At 44.1% G+C, this 20,236-nt stretch overlaps 1 protein-coding gene across 1 annotated transcript; it reads left to right on the top strand.

The window, feature by feature from the left end:
- The first annotated feature begins 12,630 nt into the window (after window positions 1–12,630).
- On the top strand, window positions 12,631–18,842 carry bcap31 (B cell receptor associated protein 31). The gene is made up of 8 exons (XM_014975394.2): window positions 12,631–12,770; window positions 13,461–13,560; window positions 14,754–14,854; window positions 14,929–15,073; window positions 16,212–16,347; window positions 16,875–17,001; window positions 17,069–17,169; window positions 18,338–18,842. Exons 2-8 carry the CDS (start codon window positions 13,469–13,471, stop codon window positions 18,362–18,364), a joined length of 729 nt encoding a protein of 242 aa, XP_014830880.2. The 5' UTR covers window positions 12,631–12,770; window positions 13,461–13,468; the 3' UTR covers window positions 18,365–18,842.
- The last annotated feature ends 1,394 nt before the right edge of the window (window positions 18,843–20,236 follow it).

Below are 20,236 nucleotides of genomic sequence, written 5' to 3'. Positions count from 1 at the left end.
CTTGTCTGGTTGTTTCTGTGGGAGATCACATGACTTAGGGCTCTGGCTAAGTAATGGAGACCAAAGCTGTCCATTAACTAGCCAGGACCGCTGGTTGTTCAGCAGTTTTTCAGGTCCGGGTTCTGGCAGAAAAACTGAACCAACGCATCGAGACAAAGTTTTTGGTCTACATTTGAGAACCGGTCCTGTTTGGACCTCCCGTCCACCAGAACCCACAGTCAGTCGAACCGGATCACAGAACCCTGGACTTTACCCGACCCAGTTATAGTCCTGATGCCTTCCCAGTTTAAACATTTTTCCAGATTTTCTCCAGAATATTCAGCTCAGGGTGATGATGGTTCTGACCCGGTGGAACATCCAGAACCTTCTGGATTTATTTCTGCTACCGATCCGTCGTCTTTAGGTTTTCCTGCTGCAGCGTTTCTGAAGCTGCACTTTGACTCCAGCAAACTTTAACCCGACGACACATTTCAGTTTCCTGCGTTGCCGTTTATGGTGTGTTGTTGCCTGATGTGTGTTTTACGTCGTCGTGCTCCTGCTGACACGCTTTGCACATGTAACTCACCAAGACGCCGGAGGAAAGCACGTCTTTAGGAAGGACACTGACAGAAATAGAAAGACTAACTTTAGTGTGATTTGCGGATTGGGATGCGTTGGTTTACTGAAGGGATCAGAGGCATCGCTGCATTCAGGTTGCTCCTCGACTTTGTTCAAGCTTTTTAAAGCTTAAGCCTCCAGATCTGATTTTATTCACCGCTTTTTCAAAAGAACGATACAAACTTGGAACGTAACGGTGACCCGACATCATGAAAAGTCCCGACGTTCTGACGTCCCCGCTGATGGAAAATGTCCCGGAAACTTTCCTCTCACTTTGCTCCACTGAACGTCACGGAGCCACAAAGACAGCTGTGTGAGCACACACACACACACACACACACACACACACACACACACACACACACACACACACCGCCACTCTCCCAAATTAACTGTTAATCATAAACGATAAGAAGAGCTGAGTCATGCAATTCCTCATCTTTGCTGCTCTCTCTCACACACCCACAGACACACACACATTGGGCTAAATTTCTCTTTTCCGCTGTCAGCATATTTTATTTTCTGCTGATGTTTGTGAGTCCAGATTATGTTATTTCGACTCTGGAGCGTTTCTGGATCAGACGGATTGTTCTGTCAGTGATTACGGCTCGTTTCCTGCTGGAGGTCAGCAGCCTTCGCTGAGGTTGACCTGAGGAGCAACAGTGGCGCAAAAAGTGGGCATGCAGCGCATGCAACGCAAAGGGGCGCTGCACCAGAGGGGGCGCCAAAACCCCGTCTGGAGGGGGCAGGGCGCCAATGATGTCTTCGCATACACTTCAGCGCGTCCGTACACTCCTTCACCTCGCGCGCACATCACAGGGTAAATGTAGCGAGTTTTACCTCTCACCTGTCTTCCTCTCGGGTGGGGGGAGAGGGTTTAGCAAAAAAATATTGCAGAGGTGTAACACTGAAGTTATTGAGAGAGTAAAACTGAAATATATAGTAAGTAGAAAACGCATGTTAAAATCTGAATACGTTTTTGAATGTAGCTGAAATCAACTTAAACCACCAGCAGACAGTACAGTACGCCGATTATCTACTAAAAATAATGCAAGAAATGTAACATAGAAGAAGAGGCATTAGTTTTAAAACCAATAAATAAACTGACTTGGAGAAATATATTTAGCCAAACACACCCGGCCCCTAAAAGCAACACTTCCTTCCCTACCTGGCCTTCTCTGACTCAACACTTGCTGGTCTCTCCATCCTCATGCTCTGATCGTCTCTAGCAGCTGGAGGAATCAGTAAGACCTACAAGCCTGTCCTGCTTCAGCTGCACTCTGCTGGTCATACTAGGATGGGGAGTTAGGAGAACACCAAATTAAATTAATATCATAACACAGCAAAAGGCATATTACATGTAATTCGGAATAAAACTAAGTACAGGACACACACACACCAAATAATAAAAAAACAGAAATTATGTGAATATCCTCCTTCGGCCTGTGACCTACCAGCTTAGTTTTACATTTTAATCTGGAAGAAAATATATATTTAAGAGTTACACTGCCTCCCCTCATCGACAGCACTGATTATGTGCTTGGTAAATAAATCATCTGCACCGTCACTTGACGTGTGGTGCAGATTAATGTGGACCTGATAACATTGGAGCAACGATCTGCTGTTTTCCCACTTTAGCTTCAATGCTATTTAACACACACACACACACACACACGGAGGATTACACAACAGTTTTTAACACATATTTCCTCCAGATATATTTGGTATTTTCCACTCTTAAAGCCACTGGACAGAGGTTCGTTGGTTAACGAATTCAACATAAAGACAGGCGAATATTACACAAGCCTAGTTTATGAGCTTTACCTAGTGCTAACATTAGCTAGCACAATATGCTACCGGGGATCGCGGCAGACAAAATATGTGACTGTCGTCATAAGTTGTGTAAGATTTCTTCCTTGAAACAGGGTGGACACTTTAGAAGCTGCTAAACGGTGTAGTTTTGTGAAGATTACTTACCGTCACATTCTGTGTCCCGTCACCGAAGCCCTGCAGTTCGGGACGGAGTTCTGAGATCTCAAGGAGTCATCCGCTTTAGGCAGCGCTAACCAATCGGAACACGTCTTACATCGCTCGTCCTTAAGCCCCGCCCCGGATGTTCATGTGAGATTCGCAAGCAAATAAAGTTGTTTAATCAAGAAATGTTGAGTTCAACCAAAAATCAGGAGCTTCAAAGAAAAGTTAGACTCAACCAAAAACTTAGGCTGTCAACCAAAAAAATCTGATATGCAAAAATAAAAGTTTCAAACAAAAATCAGTGATTTCAATTAAAAAAAACTATTTTGTTTTGTTTTGTAAAAAATATTTCTATGATTAAAAAGTTTTTAAGATTTTTTTTGTTTGAATTTTTTTTGACTGAATAATTGTGAAACAAATCTAACTCCATGCTCAACTTGCTTACTGAGAAAAATATGTTTGATGTGCATTACTAGTCATTTTTGGTCCTGCAGCTTGAATGTGATCTAAAAACATTTTAAATTACATTTCACTGTAACTTTGCCGACCCCCCCAAAATTGGTCTTAAGAAATGTTCCTGTTTATGGTCCCCCCCAATAATGAGATGGGATTTACGACCTTGACATCATTTGTGAGATATCTGAAGTTTTATTTTTCCTTAGGATAGAAATGCACCACAAGCCTATGTGCAATATACAAAGGCCAAACAGGCCAAAGGGTTTTCTCCCTTTTGATCCCTTCTAAGACATAAACAGAAACTTTCTATAAGAAGGAAGGAAAGACAAAATAAATCCAAACTATTTGGACCATTTTCACTGGGTAATAAAATCTAATGTGTCTCTTTTGTGTTGGTCAGAATGATTTAAAGGGCCGTTTTCATCTCTACCTACACAAACAGACATAAACATGCAGTGAATAAACCCATTTTCAACCAAAGAGTTGAAAATATATAAACATGTTTTCACTGAGGCTCTTTAAAAGTGTCTATATTTGACAGTTGTGACTCTATACAAAATAGACCAGGGTGTGTTTGCTTATTGTGAGGAAACGCAAAAGAAATTCCCCCCATGTCCGCTAGGGGGCGCCCAGTAGCCAACCTGGTCAGCTGCTCACCTCTGACCAGGTATTAACTACTGCTGATTTCATAGCTAATGTATATTCTCCAGTACAACCATGGCAGCCATTTTGAGAAATGTCCATCAGAAAAAGAAAACACAAAATCAAGAAAATAAATATTTCTTTGTTTCAAAACAGAACTTTAAGCACTGGATGATTTTCTGTAAAGTGCCTGAGACGATAAACTGAACTGAATTATGTGAACTTGGTGCTGATGGGCTTGAATTTTCCCACTGTGAACAGAAAAGAACATTTCTTTTTTTTTTTTTTTACCTTCCACCTCTGGTTCTGTCTGGGTTTGGGTCCAACTGGATCATCGTGACCGGGTTTCCTTCAGGTTCTGGTCCAGATCAGTCCCGGCCTGCTGAAGTCACTGCACTGCAGCAGGGCACAGATAACAGATGGTCGCCATGGGAGAAGCTCTTTAAGCTTTTTAACAGACAGCCGGAGGACCAGGCTGGTCCCCAGTTTGGAGTTAAGGTTTCACTGGGAAGAGGAGCTTCTCCTCGGTATCATCTCTTTCTTCTCAGATCGGCCTGGGTTTCCTGATGTCCTAACCAGGGATTAGACCCAGCCCTTAATGGAGCGCTGGAGTCCCTCAAAACAACCAAACTGAAATTACTTTTGTTCTTATTTGCATTCCCAGAGCTGACAGAGACTCTGTTCATCTCCACACAGCTAAAACTATAGATATTCAGGAATTAGACAGTACCCCAGGCCCTCATTGGACCCATCTACTCTCAGATGACAAACCAAACCAAATCAACCGACATCCCTGCAGGCGCTTCTGCAATGAGACTCAGCAATGGAAGAAAGAAAGTACACCCTCCTGGAAATAATTTAAATCTGTCATGGAGTGTAAAAAGATCATTCAGAAGAAAAAAACTAAGTGCACCCCTTGATGCAGCAGGTTGGAGAATCTGCAGGATCTCATCGCTAGGAATTCTGGGATGCATCTAAAACCTGGATTAGACTCAGATGGCGTCCAACAACAGGTGTCCTAACTATCTGTGCTACCCATCAAGCCGTCCTACCTTGCGATGCGCACATTGATGCTGCGTCACAATCTGCTGACTCGGCAGATTTCTTATCCTACCTGTGGAAGTTTCGTTTCGTCTGATTTATTTGGTCGAAGATTAAGGTAAGCTTGATTTAATTTATTGTATTTACACCTGGCTTTATAGCCCTGTTCCTGTTCTTTAAAGTATTTTAGTTTAATTACACAGGTTTTATTAAACCTTGCTAAATAGATGTTGGTAGCGATACTACGTGGGACTGAAGCTGTAATAGCGGTTTAATATTAGTGTATATTAATCATATCGCATCATTTCAGTGAGCTGCAGGTCGGTGACACATTGTGGCTGAAAACAGACATGAAGTATTAATGAGCATAAAGGAGTTGCAGTGATCTGTATTTGTCTGTGTTTAATTTAATTTCAATAAAAACCTGCTTCCCCTGTCTGATACTGTTTCATGCTGACAAACACCTCTGTACTTAAAATGTTTTTTAAAAGGTAGCACATTCTAATAATGACTGCAAACATCTTCAGGTTTTTATTTTAAACGGGTAGGATATTCAGATGAAGGAAGTGATCTCCTTGTGGTTTCGTCGTGTATATAATTTGTTCCAATGCTAAGCTAAGCATAACTCCTAAGCTTCCACTTCAGTCACTTAAATAATGGTATCCAATATATTTAACATTAACAACCTGCTGTATATTGCAAACATGATGTAGCAGTTTTAGACAGGCAGCACCAACAGATAGACATAGCCATCAACCCGTACTATGGCAGGAAAATCTGACGAGGTAGCACAGATAGTCAGAACACTGGAAACGGACGGCCTGCTCCGTCTGTTTCTAGTTTGATTGATGAATAAATATTAAAGTCATCAGTCTGAATGGGAACACACACAGACATACACACTCCTCAGCAGAGCTCTAGCCAATTAGCTAATGGCTTGTTAAGATTGACGTCCATTACAGCGCCTAATCAATCAGTTAAATTTAACAGACGAGGATTTAATTGATCTGTTTCAGTTTTGGAGTTGATGATGTGGTTACTACGGCAACTTGATGGGACAGAAGTGATGAAGAAGCTGAGTCAGCAGGATGAGAGTGAGCCAGATTAAACTGGACAGTCATCATAAAATAAACATACAAAATCATGAATTTATTCATTGAGTTAATGAAAGCAAAACAGACTTTAACAAGGAGCAAAGTCAGGACAAGTTTCTATACTTTATATTTTATCACCTATTAGTGCAGCGTTTCTCCACCCTGGTCCTCAGCCCCCCTGCTCTGCATGTTCTAGATGAGCCTCTGTTCCAGAACTGCTGATCCAAATGATTGCATGACCATCAGGAGCTGCAGATCCTGTTAACCACCCAGAGATAGAATCCAGGTGTGGCAGAAGGGAAACAGCTGAAACATGCAGGGCAGGGGGCCTGAGGACCAGGGTGGAGAAACACTGGACTAGTGTGAAGACGTGGATAATGTGGGGCCCGGGGAAGGGGGGGTCCAGAACCCCAATCTTGGAAAAGTCTAGAATTGTCCCCCCCAAAGAAATCATGAAAGAAACCCTTGTATTTAAACAATATCAATACAAAAAGGCAATAGAAACAAACTTTCTTCCACCTTTCAATGTCCCATTTGGTGACCCTTGCAAAGTCCAAACTGGCAGTTTTGTGGCGCTGAAGAAGTCGTGGCCTTTGAAGACGTTTTTTGTTTCTGAAGCCCTTCTCTTGCAGATGCCGTCTGATGGTTATTGGGCTGCAGTCAGCACCAGTAATGGCCTTAATCTGCGGCTCAGAGCTGGTGAAATTTTTTTTGGGTCTACCACTTGACTTTTTTGTTCCATAACCTTCAGGATCATTTAAAAAATGCAAAATGACTGTCTCACTGCGTCCAACCTCAGCAGCCATGGCACGTTGTGAGAGGCCTTGCTTATGCAGCTCAACAATCCTGCCACGTTCAAAGTCAGTGAGCTTTTTTGCTTTTGCCATCAGGAGGTCTTGACAGTGTAAAGACTTGGCAGAAAATGACATGGAGTCCAGATTTTTGCACAGCTTTTGGCTTTTAAAGACTTTGGTCTTAAACTTTTGATCAGCTGAAAAAATCATGTTTGAGTGTAAATGCAGTTTCCAGAAAATTCCCTGCTCATCTATGTCATAACCGACTTTAAGACCAACAGGGCGATTTTTGTGGCCGTGTGGGGGAGTTAAAAATAGTTTTGGAGTCAGAAATCCACTGTGCTGTGAGTGATTCAGAGAAAAAGATTCCTGACTCTGTGAGACATTCAGCCTCGTCTTTTGCTTGTTCGTCTCGATTTATGTCGTCATTTTAACTCAGAATCCCACTAAAAGTAATAGCTCCAAGCTGCACGTTTTGATACCACTTTTGTCGGGGTGCACGCAGCAGTTCAGGCCACAATAATGGTGACGTAAGGAGAATAACTAATATTAAAGAAACGCCTTATTGAATGTAGAGCATAGGTTCCTGCCATGCTTTGCATGGGCAGGCCCCAATAAAGAAACAAATAAAGAGACATTCTATTGGGTGTAGAACAATAGGTGCCTTCCATGTAATGCTATAGCAGGCCCCAATAATAATTTTTTTAAAAAGTACATTTGTAACTCTGTTACACTAGGCATTTTTGGTCCTGCAACTTGAACACAATTTTTTTTAAATCACATTTTACGTTATATTTTACTGTAACTTTTCCGACAAGCCCAAAATTCCCTGCTTCCTTCCCTGTTTATGATCTCCCCCAATAATGACATGGAGTTTCTGACACTTTGCGAAGATGTAGTTTTCAGACTGTGAAATGAGGAAACAATGCTTTCTGACTTTAGTTGGAGCAAAAATGTTGAAATATTTTCATTAAAAAAAACAGCAAAATAGTTTGAAAATGAACAGCATGTTCAATATAAAAATGTGTTGCTGCTGCTGGTTGCACATCAGCATCCTGTATTTCTAAAGTCATGCGTCTTTTAAATCAGTGTTTGTCAAACGTTTTCAGGCTGAGGACCACTTACCCCATTTAACAGTCAGGGACCACCAAACCTGAAATCTCCCCGCTATAACATAACTTAATAAATAATCCAACCTGAAATGAAAATATTAGTCTCTTAACTCAGGTATTGTTGTTTTCTGAGTTCTTCCTAATGAAGAGTGGTGCTGTTTGGTACATGTGACGACAGAGCCATGAACACATCTACTTTGAGTTATTTACATGTTACAGGTCCCGGGTGTCAGGACTGCTGTAACAGTGATGACACACAATATGAAGAGTAAATAAATAAAAGTCAGCAATGACGACCAAGTGCTGCTGTTGGCATCCAGATTGTGTTTGAGGCAAACCGGAAGTCCATCCCAAAACCAGCAACGCCCCCCAAATCCCAGGCTGAGCATGTCGGTGACGATGAAAACAGGCAATTAAAACATCAAAAAAAAGTTTCAATCGTGGCGCGGTGAGCTGTATGATATCAGACAGAATGGATCAGGAGAGCAGAGCCGTCAGAACCTCAAGAACCAGACAGCAGCATCTCTTCATCCCTCAATCATCTCCTAGGCTGATATGGTGCAGAACACTTTGCTATGATTAAGTTTCTTATTGTGCTTTTAGTCGACTATATTGTTTGATTATCAGATAATCAATTATTTGCTTATTTAATGTATAGTTGCATCAGCCAAAATAATAGGAAAATGGCCATTTAGAGAACAAATCATACATAGATTAACAGTAAATACATCAATATTTCCTCCTTTAAAAAGATTTGTTAGGGCTTTCTGTTTGTTTTATTAAGAAATGCTGACATATTAATTCATGTTCAGTGATCATTTAGTATTACTAATGTCAGACACAGACCTGCAGCCCAGGGGCGGATCTAGATGGGGGCCACCAGGGAACTGAAGAAATTATACTAAATAAATGTCTAATGTTAATATTCAGTGGTGATTTTTTTTAACCTTCACAATTTTACTTTAACAAAGAATTAAAAATTATAGTGCTGCATTTTAGCTGCTGTACGGAGATAGGATCCCCCTTTCCATCTGCAACCTGGATTTCTGGAGACACAAGTGGCTCTTTGGCTCACTTATATAAAATTATGAAATATTGCTCTGGTTTTTTGTTTTTGTTTCATTCTTTTCTAAGTGTTGCCATGAAAAAAACACTGACTATCTGGGTAATTCTGGTCCAGAACCAGCCTCCAAACCCAAATATTTTGGTAATACTCTGTACAATACCAGAATGTTCACATAACTTTTATACTTTTGGCTGTCTGAGGACACATTTTGAATATTAAATCAGGTGTTATGATTAGTTACTCAGTACTTGAGAAGTTTACCAAATAGTTTTTACACTTGCTTAATTAAACGTGTTTAAGGTACATACTCTGACTAGAGTAGCACATCTCTACCCTAACTGACCTCTATGCATGAACGATTGCTCTATGGATCACCTTTAAAAACAAAAAACACCTCCATAAAATATTGTCTATCACTGCAGCAGACGTCCCACCCCATGAGAGAAGGACGACGGGCCGTGGGGAGCGTCCCTTATTTTGATTTTGGAAAGGTGGCAACCAGGCACGTGCAGAGGGGGGGCCTGGGGGGGCTTGAGCACCTGCCCTTTTTGCTCCTTGCCCCAAAGTGCCCTTTTGGTCATTTTTTTTTGTGTTGGTATTATTATTTTCAAAGCCCTCTTCTGACACATAACATGTGTTATTATGTGCGGTTTAAGCAGAGAGGCAATGAAACACAACAGACACTGACAGGCCTCTGTCTGCCTTTCTCTGAAGAACTACTGAGGGGAGGAGACAGCCAGGTGAGGAAAAACTGTTCTTATCCATCATTCAATATTTTTATCATACAGACATTAGGCTGTTGTTGTTGTGCTATTAGCTAGCTGCTAGCTAACGACTTTGCTAGCAAAGCTAGATAAATAAAAAGCTTCTTCCCTGTGTACGAGGCACATCGCCCGTCCAAAACTTATCATCTCCATAATGGATAAATGTCCGATCGTCTAATTTCCTTTGCTGCATAATGTACATCGCATTTATTCTGGCGTTAAGTAAATGTGTCTTGAAGGAGAATAGCACTTAAATAATAGTCCAACAAGGATTTTCATTTAGAATTAAAAATAACTCACCTGAACTACCATGATAGATATAATGTATGTCATTAATGAAGGGGAAAAAAACTCAACCCAGACTTTAAGTTTAGGGTTCGCAGAGTATGAAGTTAAATTTTTCCCCTAATTATTCAATGGGAAAAAATAAACTAACCTCACTTAAGTAAAATAAAATTGTAATCAAAACTTTTGGAATTGTAATGATTTCTTTTTTAAAAAACAAATTGTTTTGTTTAAAAAACTTTTTTTTTAATTAATTAACTAATTTTTGTCTTGTGAACTTAAAAAGTTATTTGCCAAACATAAACTTTTATTTGCACACATCAGAAATCTTGTTGTGATTTTGGGTCCTGCCCATGACGTCATGTGAGAATCACAAGCAAAACTTAGAATAGCAAGAAAAGATTTCTGACATGCACAAATAAGTTTGTTTTGCAAAAAAAAATTCACTTCATGAGACAAATGTGTGATTTAAATGTTTAAAAAAAGTTTTAAGCAAAACTCAGCAGCTTTTCTCATGGTGACATGTATTAACAATTCAATTTTTGCTTTTGTTTTTTTCTTTTTTTCTGCAGTTCCACCTTAAAGTTTGATGCAGCTCTGCTTTCCTGAATGGACCATCTTCATCTCCACTGCAGCAAACAGGCAGCTCTGTTTATAGATTACAGTCACTAAAAGGTTGCATTGGGCCTTGTTTATATTAGACCTGCAGAAAGAAACTACTAATAAAATATCTTACATATGTATGTATGCTCTGTATAGAGATTTACCTTAGCTTTGATTGTATATTTCACAATTTTGTAATTTATCATTGTTTATTAAACTCTGAAAGCTGAGAGGCTTTAATATTCTGTCCTAGAAGGAGGTAAGATGAGCCTTTTTTTTTTTGGAGCACCTGCCCCTTTAGTGGTCTCTGCACGGCCCTGGTGGCAACCCTAGTTAAAGTGGTCTAAAATGATTTAAAAATTGGTCATTTTGTGACACCTGATGAAACTGCGAGAGGGTTATTAGTTGAACACATTTATCAGTTTAGTCCTCTTGTTTGTCATGACGACAGCAAAATCAGAAGATTAAAATATTATTAAATGACGACAGGTGACCTCACCTTCTAACGTCACCATCAGCTGAGGAGAACATGGAAGCACAAATCAAATTAAAACAGTTTGAAAAGTTGACAGCGTTGGATGGTTTTACTGGGGCTGCTGGACTGTCAAGAACCAGTCCGACCAGCATGATGAGGGGTTTTGATTTATGATAAATGTGTCCGAGTGAGACATCGCTGTTGTTAAGCTCATCTCTGGTCAAGCGGGGATGCTCTCTGTAGTCAGTGTCTCCCTCTGCTGGTGGTTGAAGGAACCAACAAACAGGAAGCTGTTGGTAACACGTGGTCTTTGTGGACATAGACATAATATAAGCATAGACCCCTCATGGACCAACTCCGGCGCAGGAAATACGGCGGCCATCTTGGAGCGGTATACCCTCCTACTTTGCTCAATCAAAACAGCAGAAGATGCCTCAGCACTGAGGGATATTGTTGTTCTGGTCGATGGATTATTGATGTGAGGGCTCCACAGACAACATTTCACAAGTAAGATGGACATATTATTATGTATATATTGTGATTAGAATATAACTTTACTGTATTTATGTCCACCGGCGAGATACCAGCTAATATTAGCTACAGTGCTTGGTGTAATACGGGTTCAGCCCCGCTATGAAGGCTAACTGAGATTCTGTTAATCTAAAAAAATTAATTATTCTCTAACATTGACTTAGATTATCTGACACAAGGGCCTATATTAGAAATGAAACAATATAACACATATTATAAAACTTATATTATGTGTTATAACATTCACCGGCAAAGTTTACACAGGTGGTAAAGACTATTATTTATATTCTTTCACTAGTAAGATACATCCTAAATCTTCCGTTTTTGTTTTGAAAGTTTCCTAAAGACACGATGTGAGGAAGAAGAGGAAGAAATCTATAAAGAGAGACGGATTCACTGCAGCACGGATGAACCTTGCATCGATTTTGGATTGTCAGCTGAAAAACATAAACATAAACATATATATATATATATATATATATATATATATATATATATATATATATATATATATATATATATATATATATAAACATGTATCCAATATATATTATTCAGTATTAATCTTTATTTATTAGTGTTTGTATAGTTATATAAATATATATTGATATTACTAAATAATTTATTAAATAAACTATGAACGGCTGTGTGCTTTGTAATATGCTCTTCATACATCGATATCAGAATATCCCATTCCTCTTCTATTGTTATAGCCACTAAGCATATTTAAATATGATGAACTATGTATTAAAAACATACTTAAAAAATACAATTGTTTATAAATGTTGCTTTGATAGATGTTTGAATATGGTTTACAGTAACAAAAAAGTGTGTTATGATCGATTAAATGCGCTGATACGTCATTGTGCTGCTAAACACATAACGCTGAGTGGAGTGGTGGACCGCTCCAAGATGGCCGCCCTAAATCTCGTCAGCGACAATAGGCGAGAGCGGTCCATGAGGGTCTATCCTTATATTATGTCTATGTTAGTGGACCGTTTGACAACCAGCGGTACTGACCCAGTTCGCCAAACTGGACCAGAACCAAACCATAGTTTTAATGATAAAATATAATTTAATTTAATCTACGTTCATTTATATTTTAAGTTAAACTTGTTAATTTAAAACAAGCTAATAAAATTAATTGCAATGATTTTTTTTTTGTTTTTTTTTAATGACCCGCCCATTTTCTCAGTTTGTCCAATCAGCGCCCAGGGTGAGCTGGCATAAATGCGCCAGGAAGTACTCGACATAGCAGGCTAAGCTAACAGAGTAGCCAGCGGTCCGTCTGTTTCCTCTCTGATTCCCGGTTCTTGTCCCGGTTGTGTGTTGTAAGGTGAGTCAGGGACGCTGAAGGAGGGCTGAAGGTAATATTACCCGGTCCAATATTGTCAAGATTTCCGGATCCGGCAAATAGACAGAGTCACTCGACAGTTTGACTTTAGTTTTCAGGAAATAGACTGTGCCGGATCCAGTTTAAAGCTTCTTAAGGGAACCAGTCCGGGTTCTTGTTACCGCGGGGTTCTAGATCAGAACAGCTTAGTAGCTGGTTCTGGAGCTGAAGGAAGCCTTCAGGCTGCCACACCTCCCGGGAAATGATCCACCGGACCTAGAATATTCCTGGAGAACCGAACCAGATTCTGGGTTCTGTTCTCCAGAACCACAAGAAATATTCACCCTAGGCGCCTCCTTGATTCATCTGTTACAGTATTTACACCCTGTACCTACTAAGAGGATCTCTAGGGTCACAGAGGATGACCTTTGACCCCCCCACCCCTGCCCTGATTAGTTGATTGAATTCAGACTCAGAGATTTTCCAGGTCAGATTTTGACTAGGCCACTCCACTTGGGGGGGGCCTTTCACCTGGAGGTTTAGGTCTGAATGACTGGGACCAGACTAACGGGTTCTGGTCTGACTCCACATGGAAGCTCAGAAAGGATTGGATCAGATCAGGAATGGTTCTGAACCAACTGGACTGATGCGGTTCTGTTGTGGTTCTGATGGGTCTGTCTCTCTCCGGTCCAGGAGTCCAGATGAGTCTCCAGTGGACGGCCGTGGCCACCTTCCTCTACGCCGAGGTCTTCCTCGTCCTGCTGCTCTGCATTCCCTTCGTCTCACCCAAGAGGTCAGTCACCTAGATCTGCTGCATCTAGATCTCCTGCTGCATCTACAGCAGGGGTGTCCAGACTTTTTGAGACCAAGATCTACTTTTTCTCTCACCAGCCGCCTGAGATCTACCTCAGGACACAAAGACATAAAAATTGCTAATTAAACTCTATTGACATATTTTATATGCGAATATCCATCAGTTATAGCAGAAATAATAAAGTGACAGAAAACCTGATCCAGTTTCTTCCTCAGTGAGATTCTGACACTGGGAGCAGGTTACTGGTTTCTCAGTCAGAAGCTGGTTTCAGACCAGCAGGTCAGTCAGTCATGGTGGATCTGAACTTTGGTTTGATGACTGAAATATGAGAAACTACAGACTGATAGGAGGAACCAGAGAGCCCAGTAAAGGCAAATCTTCTGAAGTCGGGATATAATTAATTTAATTTCACATAATTATCGTGGCAGAGATTACTTTAAAAACACATCATTCAGTCCGTTACATATCAGGTTTCCAGGCTTGATATTTATTCCTCGGTTATGAATAAGCCTCTCATGGACACAGCGCTGGTCGAGCAGCTCATTTAAACTCCTGCTCTGCTCTGTCGCCTTTTTTTCTCTTACTGAGATTATTAATTTTAACACGTTTCATTGATTTTTTATTCTTTTTTAATGAAGCTACAAACGTTTAGCATCTTAGTGAATATTTTTGATAAGCCCGTCAGAAGAGGAAGTGCTGCTCTCAGCTTCCTGGCAGCGATCAGATTGTCACCTGCTGAGATCGACTCAGACCCTTTCCGATCGATCGATCGACGTATTGGGCACCGCTGATCTAGAAGCTACCAGAGAGAAAAAGGATCTGATAAAATAATTGTGGTTGTGGATGACGAGTCCAGACTGTGAAGGTCATTTATTGTGACTTCAGTACTATTGAGCACATCAGCAACCCGGGTTGCTGGAACCCGACTATTTCGGGTTTCTTTTGTGCCGTTGTCATGGTGAATCGCAATACCTGCATGCCATTGGTCGAGGCTTCCTGTACTCTGGTTCAGTTATCCTGAGTTCGTTTCTCCTGGTCTGAAACTGAAACCCTGAGAATCTCAGAGCTGAGGAGCTTTACTCAGTTAGTTAACCTTGCTTTCTGAACCAGGAACTGGACTCACCCCCAGTCCTGACCCGATTCTGACCCAGTTCTCCTCCTGGTGTGTTCAGGTGGAGTCGGATCTTCAAGTCCCGGCTGGTGCAGACCGTGGCGCTCTATGGGAACACCTGGTTCATGGTGGCCATCGCCATCCTCGTCTTCCTCCTCATAGGTACGTCGGCCTGAACTCTCCTGACCCGGTAGGCCTCTGGTCTGTTGCCATGGTAACGGTGCGTGTGTGTCCAGATGCGTTCCGCGAGGCGAGGAAGTACAGCCTGACGGACAAGGTGGACGTGACCAACAACCCGACGGCCATCGAACACATCCACATGAAACTGTTCAGAGCACAGAGGAACGAGTACATCGCCGGCTTCGCCCTGCTGCTCTGCCTGTGAGACACACACACACACACACACACACACATACACTCTGACCATCAGCCTGGGCTGCTCCTTGTAGTTCGTGTGTCCTACCAGCAGGGGGTGGCAGCAGCCCGCCTGCTGCAGCATGTGATCCTGCAGCTGCTGCAACCGGAGTCTGGGAGGAAGTTCTCCTGCGCCGGGAGTCAGGAGGAGACGTGTGGCTGGAGCAGGCGCAGCTGCTGGGAGTATTTCGGGGCTGTGACGTCATCGGTGGCCATGTTTGGAGCGGAGGAAGCCCTTTCTCTGCCGCTCCGCTTCTGGACGCAACAACCCGATCGGTTTCCCGGCTTGGAGGATTGGAAGGAAGCCGCTCTGCTGTTTGGACCAGGTTCCAACCCCACAGCAATCCATCCGCTGCGGAAAGTAGTCCCAGTGTTCCCAGTGCTGGTCCCAGACTGGAGGGAAAGGCCACGGAGTCACTGTAGCCAACATTCAGTTTTAATGTTTCACTGGAAGTTTCTGATACTGAAAAATCTTCAGATGAACATCGAGAATCTTCATTAGACTGGGAGCAACTGGTCCTTTACAGTCAGACCAGAACCATGTGGGGAGTCGGGTCAGAGCCGGCGCTCTGTTAGGACATCCAGCTGAGCAGCTGGGACTGGCTTCTCTGGAAATGGTGGCAGCGGATCAGCGTCGTCGCGTCGTCGGGGCCCCAGCGTCGTCGGGGCCCCAGCGTCGTCGCGGCGTCGGGGCCCCAGCGGCGTCGCAGCATCTTGGCGTTGTGGAGCGGAAACCCGCCACAAATAGCTGCAGCTGCCTGAAAGCTCCTGAATGCATCAGCAGGCAGATATTTACAAGCTGCATGTGTTCCTGGGTCACATGACAACATGGCCGCCTCCTGCTGACTCCACGCAGCTGTTGCACTGCAGAGACCACAAATTTACATACTCCCAACATGAGCACTGAGCCGCCTCCTCCAGATGAGTCAAGTTATTAGAAACATCGGCGTCCTCAGCTGCTGCTCCCTTCCTGTTACTCACTCTGACATCATCACCTTCAGCACACTGTGTGTGCGTGTGTGTGTGTGTATGTGTGTGTGTGTGTGTCCTGATCCCAGGAGAGTTCATGCTGCTGACTGACTGTGTTGGTGTGTTTGTGCTGCAGGCTGCTGCGGCGCCTCGCCACGCTGCTGTCACAGCAGGCCACCCTCATGGCGTCCAACGAGGCGTTCAGGAAGCAGGCCGAGGGCGCCAGCACCGCGGCACAGAACTTCATGGAGGAGAACGAGGCGCTGAAGGAGGTGACGGCCCCCTCTTCCTCCTCTCTGGTTCTACGGGTCGTCTGAGCCGGATCGGCACCGCCGATGCTGCAGGTCGGCGTGTTGCTGCCAACACGTCGACCGCCTGGTTCTGAACAGCTGCTGCCGGGTTTCCATCAACGCTAATTTCTGAACGTAGAACGGGTGACGTTTCCTTCTCACAGAAACGTTTGAGCTTCTTACATGGATGGAGTTCAGATCACAGCGTCGCTCAGGTCAGCTGGAGGGCAAAGGTCACAGCTGGAAGTCCTGAAATACTTTCAGCTACTCAGTCCAGTTAGTGCGATCCAGTCTGTTTGGTACCAGATGACATCATCATAACAAGCCAATCAAAGAGTGCAGGTCTGAGTGGGCGGAGTCGGGCCAGATTAAACAGATTAAGGTTTAATCCAGGAGGTAACAGGAAGTCAGAGAAGCAGCTGATGTTAGTTTCTGGATAAATCAGAGTGAACGGTGTAACGTTCGGGTCAGTCAGGACTTTAACGTTTCTGTTTCCATGTTTTCCTCAGAAACTGCGTGAGGCTCGAATCAACCTTCCAGAAGCCGGAAAGAAAGGAGTGGGAATCCAGGAGGAGAACAAGGCTCTGAAGGAGGAGGTGAAAACCCTGAAGGAGCAGCTGCAGGACACCAAGAAAGGTCAGGAGGTCACATGAGAGCTGAAGAAGCTTTAAGGTTTAATCTGACCTCTGATGTTCTGATGCAGCTCTGCAGAAATCAGAGAGCGACGTGAGTGCGATGAAGAAACAGGCTGAGAACCTGACGGTGGAGTACGACCGGCTGCTGCAGGAGCACAGCAAGCTGCAGGCAAGTTCCTCCAGTCAGAGGCAGCATCAAGGGACCGCCCGAGTCCCATTAGACGGCCCCGTTAGACGGCCCCGAGTCCCGTTAGACGGCCCCGTTAGACGGCCCCGAGTCCCGTTAGACGGCCCCGAGTCCCGTTAGACGGCCCCGAGTCCCGTTAGACGGCCCCGAGTCCCGTTAGACGGCCCCGAGTCCCGTTAGACGGCCCCGTTAGACGGCCCCGTTAGACGGCCCCGTTAGACGGTCCCGTTAGACGGCCCCGAGTCCCGTTAGACGGCCCCGAGTCCCGTTAGACGGTCCCGTTAGACGGTCCCGTTAGACGGTCCCGTTAGACGGCCCCGTTAGACGGCCCCGAGTCCCGTTAGACGGCCCCGAGTCCCGTTAGACGGTCCCGTTAGACGGTCCCGTTAGACGGTCCCGTTAGACGGCCCCGTTAGACGGCCCCGAGTCCCGTTAGACGGCCCCGAGTCCCGTTAGACGGCCCCGAGTCCCGTTAGACGGCCCCGAGTCCCGTTAGACGGCCCCGTTAGACGGCCCCGAGTCCCGTTAGACGGCCCCGTTAGACGGCCCCGAGTCCCGTTAGACGGTCCCGTTAGACGGCCCCGAGTCCCGTTAGACGGCCCCGAGTCCCGTTGGACGGCCCCGTTGGACGGCCCCGTTGGACGGCCCCGTTGGACGGCCCCGAGTCCCGTTAGACGGCCCCGTTAGACGGCCCCGAGTCCCGTTGGACGGCCCCGTTGGACGGCCCCGTTGGACGGCCCCGTTGGACGGCCCCGTTAGACGGCCCCGAGTCCCGTTGGACGGCCCCGTTGGACGGCCCCGTTGGACGGCCCCGTTAGACGGCCCCGAGTCCCGTTAGACGGTCCCGTTAGACGGCCCCGAGTCCTGTTAGACGGCCCCGAGTCCCGTTAGACGGCCCCGAGTCCCGTTAGACGGCCCCGAGTCCCGTTAGACGGTCCCGTTAGACGGCCCCGAGTCCTGTTAGACGGCCCCGAGTCCCGTTAGACGGCCCCGAGTCCCGTTAGACGGCCCCGAGTCCCGTTAGACGGCCCCGAGTCCCGTTAGACGGCCCCGAGTCCCGTTAGACGGCCCCGAGTCCCGTTAGACGGCCCCGAGTCAGAGAATCTGACCTCCCATGTAACGGTGTCTTTGCCCTGCTCTCTGACTGCAGGCGAGCAGCGACAAGAAGTCCGACTGACGATTTGGTTCCAGACTGTCGTCTTCATCGCCGTCTCAGACATTTGCAGCTTCGACCTCATCATCCTGCTCTGATGTCAGTGGCCATGCTGTGCTGTGATTGGCTGATCCCACTGTCTGTTTACGTCTCCGCCTGAGAGCTTTCTGTTTTTCCTTTTGTTTGTAACCAATGTGAAGCTGCTGACCTCTGAGGACAAACGTGACTCCAGATTATGTTTCCTGCAGGAAAAACTTCATTCCAAAATAAAAGCATCAGCCATTACATTTGAAGCATTCTGCTTTAAAATGAGAAAACGTCCTTCAGTCTGAAGCAGTTCCTTAGTTCTGTTGTGACGGTATGGACCCGTTTCTGTCTCCAAACAGAACCAGGCTTGGTTCTGGTTCAGTTTGGGTCAAGGAACATGATAGTTTTTCTGATTCATTGATCAGATTTTTGTTTTAATGGTAGAATGTAATAAACTTATTTCTGTTCTTCTTCAGAGTCTGTCTGGTTCTGGTTCTGGTTCTGGTGTCCGAGATGCTGCAGAATGTCTTTGGTTCTGATTAAGTTTTCCAACAGTTTGTGAAGCTGAAGTGTTTTGAACAGTGCTGCTCTCTGATTGGCTGGATGGTCCTGATTTAGCTGCTGCTCTCTGATTGGCCGGATGGTCCTGATTTAGCTGCTGCTCTCTGATTGGCCGGATGGTCCTGGTGGAAACAGACTTTAACAGTTTAAGGTTTTAAAATGAAGAGTTGGTGTTTCACTGTGACAGGAGATGTGATGGTTTGCTGCAGAGTTTAAATTTTGCTTAAACGGATGGATCGTCATGGAAACGGCTCGGCAGATGAGAAACTCAGTTTCAGGTGAAACATGATGGCTTCTTCCTCCTCTTCCTCAGACCTGCAGCGACCTGAAGCGTTTCAGGACACACACGTCTGTTCCTACTGCCTAACGGCTGCCAAAGGGTCAAAGGTCAGAAATGAGTCGGCTCCATGTGATTGAGTTTATTTTATCCCTACATTAATATAAAAACATGAACATAAAGGGATGAGAACATTCACATTTTATTTATTCACATTTACATAAATATGTATTTTGACATGTTTTCACAGTAATGAAATTATATTTAATCGTCAGTTTTGAGTCGCTGTTTCCTCTTGGCGCAGATTAAATGACTAAATTTAAATATTTTCCCAGTTACTGAACAGACTGGCTAATTTAGCCAGTCATTAAAGTTTAATTGTAATTTTCTGTTGGTTGGTTTGAGCCCACCTGACAGCAGTGAGCTCTGATGGTAACTTTATATAAAAAACTAAATATGTGGCAGTTTTCTTAGTCTTCATTCATCAAATGTTCAAGACAACTGGATGTTAGAAATCAGTCGATCTGTTGCTCCAAACCTTTAATACCAAAGATTTTTTTTATTGTCACGTTGGTCGTCTCAGGTTGAAAAATTGGCCAACAAGTTTAAATCTCAGTGAACTGGGCATGAAGTGGGAACCTTTTGCTCTACTGGGGTCACAGAGACTCCTTGGTGTCTAACGCATATCTCTGCAGCTCCAGACTTTCTGGGAGCTGAAATCATATTTTTAGTGTATTTTAATACACTAAAGATGTCCCTGCCTGTAGAGATTGAAGAAACAGAGTTTTCCTCCAGACTCACAATATCCAGAGAACATGGGAAAGTCTGAGATGAATCCTGAGGAGGTCTGGGTTCATTCAGCAGCGATGCCACTTTTCTCCACACCTGCAGAAAAAAGAGGTAAGAGCAGCAGGGATGCTGCAATGTTTCACTAAGCTGTAAGGTTTTCTGGGAAAATTGGATTTGGGAATATTAACACCTTCAATCTTAATTGAAGAGTTTTTACTTTGAGCAGCTGGTAGATCATGTTC

This window comes from Poecilia mexicana, unplaced genomic scaffold (genome assembly GCF_051168715.1).
Source record: "Poecilia mexicana isolate PSO_F unplaced genomic scaffold, ASM5116871v1 scaffold_23, whole genome shotgun sequence".
Lineage (NCBI taxonomy): Eukaryota > Metazoa > Chordata > Actinopteri > Cyprinodontiformes > Poeciliidae > Poecilia > Poecilia mexicana.
Note: the sequence above shows the minus strand (reverse complement) of the source record. Positions and strands in the feature narration are given on the sequence as shown.

Bases quoted from the DNA above. Each gene is read 5' to 3' on its own strand.
- bcap31 (XM_014975394.2), top strand. From the start codon at position 13,469: ATGAGTCTCCAGTGGACGGCCGTGGCCACCTTCCTCTACGCCGAGGTC. The intron at 13,561-14,753 runs GTCAGTCACCTA...TGGTGTGTTCAG, and splicing joins CCCTTCGTCTCACCCAAGAG to GTGGAGTCGGATCTTCAAGT. The intron at 15,074-16,211 runs GTGAGACACACA...TTTGTGCTGCAG, and splicing joins TTCGCCCTGCTGCTCTGCCT to GCTGCTGCGGCGCCTCGCCA.